The following is a 12,602-nucleotide window of genomic DNA, read 5'->3' as shown; positions in this document are numbered from 1 at the left end:
GGGTCTGTTCCTGTGCCGTACTGTTTTATGTTGTAAACAGGGAAGTGCAATAGTTGTGGCCTTGTCAGCCAGATTTATGAGAACAAATCATGAGAAGATAGCCCCCCCCCCGCACCCCTCCCCACCCCCCCCCCCCCCCCCCCCCGTCAATGTACTCAGGGTTTTGATGACCATGTAGGTGTGTGATCTGGTGTTGACTAATTGGATCCTTAACTTACCAACAGCTCCATCTTTAGTTACCAACTTGGCTGTCAGGAGTGTCACCAGCAGTGGTTTTCGAGTAACTTGGACAACAGACACCAGTGAAGAACAGACCTTTGTTGTGCAGGTGCTAAAGGATGATAAGCTGGTGCATGAGACAGAGACACAGGAAATGGAATGGACAGCAAGAGGGTTGGAGTCTGGGACGGAGTACGTTGTAAGCGTCATGTCAAGATATTGTGAGCAAGACAGCATTTCAACAGAGTTGACTGTGAAAACAGGTAATGTGGCACATTTAGTGTACTAAATTCTCCCATGGGTAATGACCATGTAATAGCTGGAAAACTAATCACTTGCCTGATCTTACAGCTCTTAGTCAAACCAAGGCAGAATCAGAAATGGCTGTATCTCATGCTGGTTCTCCAAAAGACCTGATTGCCTCAGATCAGTTTCTGCCAAATGCTGGTCAAACTTTCATGTCATCTTCTACTCCAGCTTGTGGTGAGTGAAGTTATTATATTTTAACTGGTTTATAACCTAATTTCTGTTAGTGTTACTTTAGAGAAATCACAAGGATGTTCAAGTGTTATCATTATATTATTAAGCATAAGAGCACCAATGTGGTGGAAATACTGTTAATTCCAAGTCAAATTTGAGTTTCCCAAAGATGACATATCAACTTGATGTGGTTCTATATTATCTTTCCACTGTTGTTGTTTCAAATTGGAAGAAAAAGCATGCTCTTCATTTTTATGCATTAGATCCTCCTTCGATTGGAAGCCTTATTGCCTTCAACGTCACAAGCAAAAGTCTAAGTGTGATTTGGGAAACTGATGCCCCAATCAACCAAGAGTTTATTGTGCAGCTTTGGAAGGACAACCATGTTCTGATTGTTGCAAAGACCAAGGACCGGAACTGGACTGTGTCAAACCTGGAGGCTGGAGTGTTATACACTGTCAGGGTAGTTTCTGAGCTCTGTGGGAAAGAAGGCAAAGCCAAAGTACAAGAAGTAAAAACAGGTACAAAGAGTTATGTCTGCAGTTATTTAGTTTTTTTCTCTATCAACACTTTTCATAATTTCTCAAACAAACCCTGATTAGAGTTTCTTTATCTGTGTCAAAAGCCCAACCTAAAGGTTATCAACTCCTACCTTTCATATTTTTGCCCTTAGACCTTGACCACAGTGACCGTTTGTGACTATATTAACTTCACTGACTTTTTGTAGAACTTCCAGATGCCCTGTTTTTCTATGAATGCTTCCAACAATGTTGTATTTATTTCTGTGTTCACTTCTAATTCCCATGGAAGATGTTAACTGTTCTTGAAGCCCATGGATGTCAATACTGATACTGTAGTCAAGAAAAGCTGATGGAGTTAATCTAATGAAATTCATCTAGCTCACTAGGAGGTAGATCAGGCAAGTGGTAAACCCACCCACCAGGGGGCTTATGGCAATGCTATATCAAGAAGTGCTGAAAATGTGTTGCTGGAAAAGCGCAGCAGGTCAGGCAGCATCCAAAGAGCAGGAGAATCCTCGTTTCGGGCGTGAGCCCTTCTTCAGGAACCCCCATGCCCGAAACGTCGATTCTCCTGCTCCTTGGATGCTGCCTGACCTGCTGCACTTTTCCAGCAACACATTTTCAGCTCTGATCTCCAGCATCTGCAGTCCTCACTTTCTCCTATATCAAGAAGTGGGCAATGAACAACTTTGGAAACCTTTATAGGGTAAGACAACAAAGGGATGGTCAAAGGAGGGTTTTTATATGGCTGTAGAATGTGCAGAGAGAGATAGAGAAGCAATTTCATTTTGGAAGGAAATTGCAATATCGTGTTGGGGGCACAGTGCCTGAAAATGGAGGAAGGAGGTTATTTTCACTTTAGTGGATAGTGTTAAATTGGCTATATTGACACAGTTTCCCATTTTACATCTCTTCCATATTTGTTTTTAATTACATTTAGAGGAGCCAATTAAAATTGAATAATTTCCTTTACCACCCTCAAGTTACTGGAGGGATAGAACATTCTTGAAGTAGTTATTGGTTTCGGAGTCTGATTTCAATCAATACCCTCCAGTTTAAGAGGAATAGCATTTAAATGTCACCATTGTTTTGGGTTAGGTAATGTTTGTAGAGCTGGAAAGTATGGGTGGATATTGGAAAGAAAAGGAGTGATATTTTTAAAATGTCCATCGAGTTCCATAAAATTTTCATCAAGCCTTACCCCTGTTGAATTGACCCTAAAGTTAAGCTCCTTGAGTAAAGTGCATCTAATGTCAATTTTTCAGCTTTATCATGATCTACCATTTCAATGTCCATCACTATATGGTCAGAAGTAGCATAGCTACCTGGACTTTTGCAGCCGTCTAATACCCAGCGAAGAGACTGAACTCAATTTCTTTCCTTCTCCTCCCACACCAAACTTAGCTCCTTACGCCACCTTTACTCCATTTTAACGCCAAAAAGCCTTCTTCCTTTGGAGAAAATCTGAAAATGTTACTTCTTAAAGAAATAAAATCTTAAAGGTTCTCCTTTTGTTGAGGGTGGAAACAAATGCGTGACTCTTAGTGATTTATGAATTATAGGTGTCTCTCTGATAGGATATGAGCAAAGACATTCCTGCTCTCACCTGGGAACTCACAATGCCCCACTAGGAGGGCTGACCTGAGACTTCCTTCTACATTTCTTCAAATATCTTATTTCAGTGCTATGTTGTCTATATATTGTGCTCACTATTATCCTCTATAATTTCAGAGCCAAACTCTGCTGGGATGTGGCCCACTTGAGTGTAATATAGACTTGGAGTGGGCATAGCATTTCTTTCACTGAAACATGACATTAACCCTCTGACACCCACAGACTGACAGCATTAGCTGTTTTCCTGAAGCCCCCTCCCTCACATAGCTCATTCATACTTGAGACCTCACACGGACTCTGGACAAACTTGTTGAAATGTGGCTTTGTTTTGGTTTCAAGTCCACATTCATGTTAGATCAAATAAAAAGTCATTGTCAAAAATAGAAATTGCTGGAAAAACACAGCAGGTCTGGCAGCTTCTGTGGAGAGAAATCAGAGTTAACGACTTCTGAGGAAGAGTCGCTTAACCTGAAACATTAACTCTGATTTCTCTCCACCGGTGCTGCCAGACCTGCTGAGCTTTTCAAGCAATTTCGATGTTTGTCTCTGATTTACATTATCCGCAGGTTTTTTTTTCAGTTTTTATTTTGAAAAGTCACCGAGATTAGTCAAACCATCATTTCCTGAATGGAACGTGACCAAATCTGCAAATCCTCAATTGACATAGCAACCATGAAAGCTTTCAAAAGAGTGTTAACTAACTTTTCCCACCTTCCTCAGGTGCACGCATCATGGGAGGGAGAACAAGTATAACCAACTTAAGGTTCAACGAAGGGTTGAAGAACAGCAGTAGTGACAAATTCAAGAACTTTACAGCAAAGTTTATTGCACAGGTATGTTTACATCCGATTTTGTTTTTACTGTCCAACAGCTGACTGCCTTAAAAGATGAAGTGGATAAGATTGGGAGTTCCAAATGAACATAGAACATAGAAAAGTATAGCACAGAACAGACCCTTCGGCCTACGATGTTGTGCCGAGGATTTGTCCAAATCTAAAATAAAATAACCTAACCTACGCACCCCTCAATTCACTGCTGTCCACGTGCATGTCCAGCAGTCATTAAAATGTACCTAATGACTCTGTTTGCACCACCACAGCTGGCAATGCATTCCATGCATTCGCAACTGTCTGCATAAAGAACCTACCTCTGATATCTCCTTTATACTAATATCTTCAAGCTATGGCCCCTCATCCCAGTCAGTCCTGCCCTGGAGAAAAATCTCTGGCTATTGACTCTATTCATTACCTGGTACACCTCGATCAGGTCATCTCTCTTCCTCCTTCTCTCCAGAGAGAAAAGTCCGAATTTAGTCAACCTCTCCTTGTAAGACAAGCCCTCCAGTGCAGACAGCATCCTGGAAAACCTTCTTTAACCCTCTCCAAAGTCTCTGCATCCTTTCTATAATAGGGCGTCCAGAACTGGACACAATATTCCAAGTGTGGTCTCACCAGGATTCTGTAGAGTTACAGCAAAAGCTCATGGTTCTGAAGCTCGATCCCCCTGTTATAGAGTCATAGAGATGTACAGCACAGAAACAGACCTTTCTGTCCAACTTATCCATGCCGACCTGATATCCCAACCTAACTTAGTCCCACCTGCCAGCACCCAGCCCATATCCCTCCAAACGCTTCCTATTCATAAACCAATCCAGATGCCTTTTAACTGTTGCAATTGTACTAGCATCCACCACTTCCTTTGGAAGCTCATTCCATACACGTACCACCCTCTGTGTGAAAAGGTTGCCCCTTAAGTCTCTTTTAGGTCTTTCCCTTCTCACCCTAAACCTATGCCCTCTAGTTCTGGACTCCTCCACTCCAGGGAAAATACTTTGTCTGTTTATCCTATCCATGCCCATCATGATTTTATAAACCACTATAAGGTCACCCCTCAGCCTCCGATGCTCTGGGGAAACAGCCCTAGTCTATTCAACTTTTCCCCATAGCTCAAACCTTCCAACCCTGGGTACATTCTTGTAAATCCTTTCTGAACCCTTTCAAGTTTCACAACATCTTTCCGATAGGAAGGAGACCAGAATTGCATGCAATATTCCAACAGTGGCCTAAACAATGTCCTGTACAACCGCAACGTGACCTCCCAACTCCTGTACTCAATACTCTGACCAATAAAGGAAAGCATACCAGACGCTTTCTTCACTTCCTATGTATATCAACTCCACTATCAAGGTGCTATGAACCTGCACTCCAAGATCTCTTTGTTCAGCAACACTCCCTAGGACCTTACCATTAAGTGTATAAGTCCTGCTAAGATTTGCTTTCCCAAAATGCAGCACCTCACATTTTCTAAATTGCAAATCCATCTGCCACCTCTCAGCCCATTGGCTCATCTGATCAAGATCCTGTTGTAATCTGAGGTAACCTTCTTCACTATCGCTACACCTCCAATTTTGGTGTCATCTGTAAACTTACGAACTATACCTCTTATGCTCACATCCAAATCATTTATATAAATGATGAAAAGTAGTGGACCCAGCACTGATTCTTGTGGCTCTCCACTGGTCACTGGCCTCCAGTCTGAAAAACAACCCTCCACCACCACCCTCTGTCTTCTATCTTTGAGCCAGTTCTGTATCCAAATGGCTACATCTCCTTGTATTCCATAAGATCTAACCTTGCTAACCAGTCTCCCATGGGGAACCTTGTAGAATACCTTACTGCAGTCCATACAGATCACGTCCAGCGCTCTGCCCTCATCAATCCTCTTTGTTACTTCTTCAAAAAACTCAATCAAGTTTGTGAGACATGATTTCCCACGCACAAAGCCATGTTGACGATTCCTAATCAGTCCTTGCCTTTCCAAGTACATGTACATCCTGTCCCTCAGGATTCCCTCCAACAACTTGCTCGCCATTGACATCAGGCTCACCGGTCCAAATTTCCTGGCTTGTCCTTACCATTTTTCTTAAACAGTGCCACCATATTAGCCAACCTCCAGTCTTCTGGCACCTCACCTATGACTAACGATTATACAAATACCACCAGTAAGAGGCCCAGCAATCACTTCCCTAGCTTCCCACAGAATTCTAGGGTACACCTGACCAGGTCCTGATGATTTATCCACTTTTATGCGTTTCAAGACATCTAGCACTTCCTCCTCTGTAATGTAGACATTTTTCAAGTAGTCACCATTTATTTCCCAACATTCCACAATAAATACTGATGCAAAATACTCGTTTAGTATCTTTCCCATCTCCTACGGCTCCACACAAAGGCTGACTTGCTGATCTTTGAGGGGCCCTATTCTCTCCCTAGTTACCTTTTTGTCCTTAATGTATTTGTAAAATCTCTTTGGATTGTCCTTAACTCTATTTGCCAAAGCTATCTCATTTTCCCTTTTTTTTGCCCTCCTGCTTTCCCTCTTTAGTATATTCCTACTGCCTTTATACTCTTCTAAGGATTCACTTGATCTCTCTTGTCTATAACTGATATATGCTTCCTTCTTTTTCTTAATCAAACCCTCAAATTCTTTAGTCATTCAGCATTCTCTTTTCCTACCAGCCTTTCCTTTCACCCCAACAAGAAGATACTTTCTCTGGACTCATTCCCATTTTCCAGCCGTCCTTTTACCTGCGAACATCTGCCTCCAATCAGCTTTCGAAAGTTCTTGCCTAATACCATCAAAATTGGCCCTTCTCCAATTTAGAACTTCAACTTTTAGATCTGGTCTGTCTTTTTCCATCACTATGTTAAATCTAATAGAATTATGGTTGTTGGCCCCAAAGTGCTCCCCCACTGACACCTCAGTCACCTGTCCTGCCTTATTTCCCAAGAGTAGGTCAAGCTTTGCACCTTCTCTAGTAGGTGCATCCACATACTGACTCAGAAAATTTTCTTGTACACACTTAACAAATTGCTCTCCATCTACACCCTTAACACTATGGCAGTCCCAGTCTATGTTTGGAAAGTTGAAATCCCCTGCCATAATCACCCTATTATTCTTACAGATAATTGAGCTTTCCTTGTAAATTTGTTTCTCAATTCCTCTCTGACTATTTGGGGATCTACAATACAATCCCAGAAAGGTGATCATCCCTTTCTTATTTCTCAGTTCCACCTAAATAACTTTCCTGGATGTATTTCTGGGAATATCCTCCCTCAGCACAGCTGTAAAGCTATCCCTTATCAAAAACACCACACCCCCTCCTCCCTTGGCTCCCTTCATGTCCTTCTTGTTGCATTTGTATCCTGGAACATTAAGCTGCCAGACCTGTCCATCCTGGAGCCATGTTTCTGTAATTGCTATGATATCCCAGTCCCATGTTCCTAACCACGTGCTGAGTTCATCTGCCTTCTCTGTTAGGCCTCTTGCATCGAAATAAATGCAGTTAATTTATCAGTCCTACCTTGTTCTCTGTTTTTTCCCTGCCTGCCCTGACTGTTTGACTTGCTTCTTTTCTCAACGGTAACAGTCTCAGATTGATCTTTTTCCTCACTATCTCCCTGTATCCCACACCCTCACCTTACTGGTTTAAATCCTCCTGAGCAGCTCTCACAAATCTCCCTGCCAATATATTAGTCTCCTTCCAATTTAGGTGCAATCCGTCCTTCTTGTGCTGGTCACTTCTACCCAAAACAAATCTCTCAATGATCCAAAAATGTGAATCCTTTTCCCATACGTCAGCTCCTCAGCCATGCATTCATTTGGTCTATCCTCCTATTCCTCCCCTCACTAGCTCATAATACCAGAAGTAATCCAGATTTACTACTCTCGAGGACATCCTTTTTATCTTTCTGAAATCTCCCTTTAGAATCTCAACCTTTTCCCTTCCTATGTTGTTGGTTCCAATGTGCACAATAACCTCCTGCTGGGCCCTCTCCCCCTTGAGAACACTTTCCCCCTTCCTATAACATCTATCACATCCCCTTGCTCTTGTAAATTCCTCATTGCCTCTAACTGTCTCTCTAACTAATCCATTCGATTTGATAGGATTCACAACCAACGACATTTATTGCAGATATAATCCTCAGTAACCCATAAACTCTCCCTAAAGTCCCACATCCGACAAGAAGACATATCACTCTACTAAAGGCCATTTTTGCTTCTTTCAATCTACAAACCCAGAAAATAGCACTGTCTTATCCCTCTACAAAACACTGCTCCAGGTTAAATTAATTCTTATGGCTTATATTTTAAGTTTAATCAAGAGACATATCTCAATACAACATATAATCAAGAAAGAATCTAATCTACTCACTACTGAAAATTTACAGTAAGGGCACACTTAAACTATCCACTCATCTGTTTCTGTACTGTGGCCTCTCCCAAATAGTCTCCTCCATGATCAGTTGTGAATTTCACTGTTTGTTGATGTCCAGTGATACATGAATTCAAACAGCAAAGGCAGTAACTGTGCAGGTACACTGTTCTGTCAGTTAGCAATGTGAGTTTCTTTCTCTCTCTGTCTCCTGCACTGACCTCACCATGTGCTTCCTTTGTCTGTTCCTTTAATGAAAGCCAAAACACCATATGCTTTCTTAACAAGCCTATTCACTCGGGTGGCAACTTTGAGAGATCTATGCACTTGAACACCAAGATCTCACACTCCCAAGAATCCTGCCTTTAATCCTACATTCAGCATTCAAGTTTGACCAATGTTTTGCTTTACACCAACATATGCAAATACGTTCTCTTTAAAGATAGTTATGGCTAGAATGGAGGTCAAAACCAGCTTAAACTATTGAGATGGCAGGGCAGATACGTCTAGTCTTACATCACCAGTAGGTGCCTCCGTAGAGCTGGGAAATAAAAAGTAGTATCACGTTGAATTGATGAGATGTGCTTTTCTGAGTTTGGAACTGAGGCAGAAGCAACAGGGCCATTTGAGATCTCAGTGACTCTTTGCCCATTTGTGAGTTGCCCTCATCCCAAAAAATTGGGTCTCAGGCTCAAACTCAAGAATTACAGTCAAAGGTGGATTCAGTGAAATTCTGGTAAAACAGAATAGCTGGATTCTCGAAGGACAATGGTTGCTTATGGGTAGAGGATCCTTCAGAAAACATAGAAGTTCGGAGCAGGAGTAGGCCATTCAGCCCTTCAACTCTGCACCGCCATTCGTTATGATTAAAGATGATCACACAAACCAATATCCCACGCCCACTTTCCTCCTGAACATCTTTTGATGCTTTTAATCCCAAGAGCTATATTCAAATTATCTTGAAATCATGCATTGTTTTGTGTTGCCTTGAAGCACTCCTTATGAAAAGTAATATATTTATTTCCCTATCAAATTGCTCACAGATTTTTATTTGATGCTTGATAATTCATGGTATGTGTCTAACATTGGCAAGGCCATCATTTGTTGCCCATCCTCTTTGCCCTTGTCCCAAGTGACTCCCATAATAGGCCATTTTAGAGCACAAAGTTAAAAAATCACAGGACACCAGGTTATAGTCCAACAGGTTTATTTGGAAGCACTAGCTTTCAGAGTGCTGCTCCTTCATCACAGTCCAACATCCGCACCTCCAAATCATTTTAGAGGACAGTTAAGCATCAGCCACATTGAAGTTGGAATGAGCATTGAGGATGTTGTATGATAAATGGGAACTCCTATGAGCAACTAAAGAGGAAGCTACAAGACTACAAGTCTCTTCAGGTGGGACAACCTAATATTCAGAATGGGAAGAAGAAATTGACAAATGTTCAATTTCCTATGGTTCAGCTGCTGCAACTTGAAGAGCTTAAAAAATAAATTATATTCACAATGTATTGAAAGGTCGACTTGGGATCTTGAAATAGTAGCACATAGCTGCTGGCTCCTTTTGTGATATATTTAATAAGACTAAATCAGACAGGCCTTTCAGGACTGTGATCTAATCCAGCGTGTGGCAAATGGAATTTTGTCCTACATTGCTAAAGGGTTTGAGTTTAAAAGCAGGAAGGCTATGGTGCTGCTGTACAGGGTGCTGGTGAGGCCATACCTGGAGTCCTGCGTGCAGTTTTGGTTTCCTTACTTGAGAAAGGATGTACTGGCACTAGAGGGGATGCAGAGGAGGTTCACTAGGTTGATTCCTGAATTGGGGGGGAGGGGGGAGGGGGGTGTTGTCTTATGAGAAGAGACTGAATAGACTGGGATTATATTCATTGGAATTTAGAAGAATGAGAGGGGATCTTAGAGAACCATCTAACATTATGAAGGGAATAATAAGATAGAGGTAGAGAGGTGTTTCCACTGGCAGGTGAAACTTGGACAAGAGGGCATAGCCTCAAACTTAGGGAGAGCAGATTTAGGACTGAATAGAGAAGGAACTTCTTCACCCAGAGGGTTGTGAATCTGTGGAATTCCCTACCCAGTGAAGCAGTTGATGCTACATCACTAAACATTTTTAAAGCCAAGATAGATTTTATCTTAACAATGAAGGAACTAAGCATTATGGTGAGAGGGCGGGTAATTGAAGCTGAGGCCACAAAAAGATCAGCCATGATCTTATTGAATGGTGGAGCAGGCTCGAGGGGCCAGATGGCTACTCCTGCTCCTAGCTCTTATGTTCTTACGTGTCAGAGAGAAGGGAGCCACTGGAGTGTTCATGGAAAATTATTTGTACAGTGATGGTTCATGATAGGTGGGGTGAACATTTAAGGCTATTAGCTTTTTTTTGTGTAGGCTAACAAACAATTGTTTTTAGTTTAAGAAATACAATGATTGAAAGTTTTTAGAGAGGTTTTTCAGAGCCCTAACTGGGGTAAGAAGCAAGTATGGTCTCTTTCCTCGAAAGAAGTTTCTTTTCAGAGCAGTTAAGGGAATAATATACTTCAGCAGAAATGTTTAATTTGTCAACTTCCAGTCCAGGAACTTTTGGCTAGAAATCAGCAGGTTAATGTTACTGGACGCTGAGAAAGACTACGCTCTCTGCTTTGTGAATATTCATGTAAGAAAACTTCACAGTTCACTGAAGAAAATAGGTTAACTCAAACTTATAATTTGATATGGATATGCAATTTTTGTAGATTTGAAATATTGTAAATTGAGAGTTTTGGGGAAATAGCTTGAAACCTTGTTTAGATTGAGATTTAAGATTTATAATTGTGTTCTGTATCCAGGCAGATTTTTGTTTTTTATTTTCACCTTTTCTGCAATAAGCTTCTATTCTGTTGTTAAAACCTCTGAACCCTTGTGTGATTATATATCAGTGAATGACCACCACAACGAATAAGATGTAAAACCAAAATCTCATTTATCACGCCAGGTTTCATTCTAGGATATGATTGTCCAGTAGTCCCATCAGCTGTGATCATAAAAATAACTACTGCCCTTCTCTTATGTTGCAGATGTTGAAGCATTTGCCTGAATCCACTGCAGACCTTTTAAATTCTGGGAAGGTCAAGATTGTCATTAAATCCCTATGGGAAGGAAGTGTGAATGTTGACTTTCAATTGATCTTTGATGAAGAAATAACTAATGTTTCTGAAATCATTGTGGATCTAGTGGCATCGTTAAAGGACAACTCTGTGTTTAGTTTTGACCCTGAAAGCACATATATATCAGGTAATGGGAATGTGGTGGGGAAAGTTACAACTACAGTGGAACAAATCTCTTCTCGCCTAAGTATTTGCCTGAAACCATTGCACCACTCGCACGTGCCAACTGCATGTTCAGTAATTGTAGCTTTCAGCACGGACTACGCGGAGAGTTATTGAAAGCATTCAGATAATTCACTCATTCTTGCCATTCTGCGAATCATTTCTGTCATTACCTGCCTCAGGTCGTGTGCATTGAAATGTTCATAGTAAGATCTGACTTCCTGCTTAAAGACCGTAACTGCAACGCTGCAAATTATGAATTGAACTGAATTTCCATTAGTTGTCATGCTGCTTATAGAAGGAGAAAGTGAGGTCTGCAGATGCTGGAGATCAGAGCTGGAAATGTGTTGCTGGAAAAGCGCAGCAGGTCAGGCAGCATCCAGGGAACAGGAGAATCGACTTTTCGGGCATAAGCCCTTTTTCAGGAATGAGGAAAGTGGAATGAGGAAAGTTTGACAAACTTTCCTCATTCCTGAAGAAGGGCTTATGCCCGAAACGTCGATTCTCCTGTTCCCTGGATGCTGCCTGACCTGTTGCGCTTTTCCAGCAACACATTTCCATGCTGCTTATAGAGCCCATTCCCTCAGATTATAAACCTGGGCCTTTGAATTACAAGTGACCCCACCAATTTGGCATGGCTTCTCACCAGTTGTAAAGGTTAGTCGCTGTATGGAAGGTACAGTAGCAAATTTACACATAGCAAAGTCCCATGAGCAGCAGTTGTAATAAATGACTACTTAAAGGCAAGTGATATCGGCTGAGGAAGGAATATTGGCCCAGGGACTGCAGTAAAAGTACTGGCCAGTATTGTTTTGTTTTATTCATTCATGGGACAAGAGTATTATAGTTTGCCCAGCATTTATTGCCTGTCCTATTTGCCCTCGAGAAAGTGGTGGTTAGCTGCCTTCTTGAACCACTGCAGTCCACATGTGACAGATAGATCCACAATGCCCTTAAGGGGAGAATTCCAGGATTTTGACCCAGTGACAGAGAAGGGATAGCGATATATTTCCAAGTGAGGATGGTGAGTGTCTTGGAAGGGAACTTGTGGGTGATGGTGTTCCCATGTATCCATTGCCATTGTCCTTCGAGATGGTGTTGGTTGTGAGTTTGGAAGGTGCTATTTAGTACTTTTGGTACACACTGCTTCTACTGAGCTTTAGTGGTGCAAAGAGTGGATGCTTGTGGATATGCTGCCAATCAATAGGGGTGCTTTATCCTAGATGGTGT

The 12,602-nt window shown here is 41.6% G+C and overlaps 1 protein-coding gene across 3 annotated transcripts in view; it reads left to right on the top strand.

The window, feature by feature from the left end:
- The window catches only part of LOC148148498 (uromodulin-like 1), a 120,317-nt gene that overhangs the window by 63,013 nt on the left and 44,702 nt on the right, over nucleotides 1-12,602 (top strand). For all 3 annotated transcript variants that reach the window (XM_087992480.1, XM_087992479.1, XM_087992478.1), the window contains exons 18-22: nucleotides 225-482; nucleotides 571-702; nucleotides 963-1,220; nucleotides 3,555-3,667; nucleotides 11,121-11,337. In XM_087992480.1, the coding sequence (XP_087848606.1) occupies nucleotides 225-482; nucleotides 571-702; nucleotides 963-1,220; nucleotides 3,555-3,667; nucleotides 11,121-11,337 (978 nt within the window). The remainder of the gene's footprint in view (nucleotides 1-224; nucleotides 483-570; nucleotides 703-962; nucleotides 1,221-3,554; nucleotides 3,668-11,120; nucleotides 11,338-12,602) is intronic.

The sequence above is a fragment of the Chiloscyllium plagiosum genome, unplaced genomic scaffold (assembly GCF_037043375.1).
Source record: "Chiloscyllium plagiosum isolate Xiang-an unplaced genomic scaffold, Cpla_swu_hap1 HiC_scaffold_12, whole genome shotgun sequence".
NCBI lineage: Eukaryota > Metazoa > Chordata > Chondrichthyes > Orectolobiformes > Hemiscylliidae > Chiloscyllium > Chiloscyllium plagiosum.
This window is presented reverse-complemented; position numbering and strand designations above follow the sequence as displayed.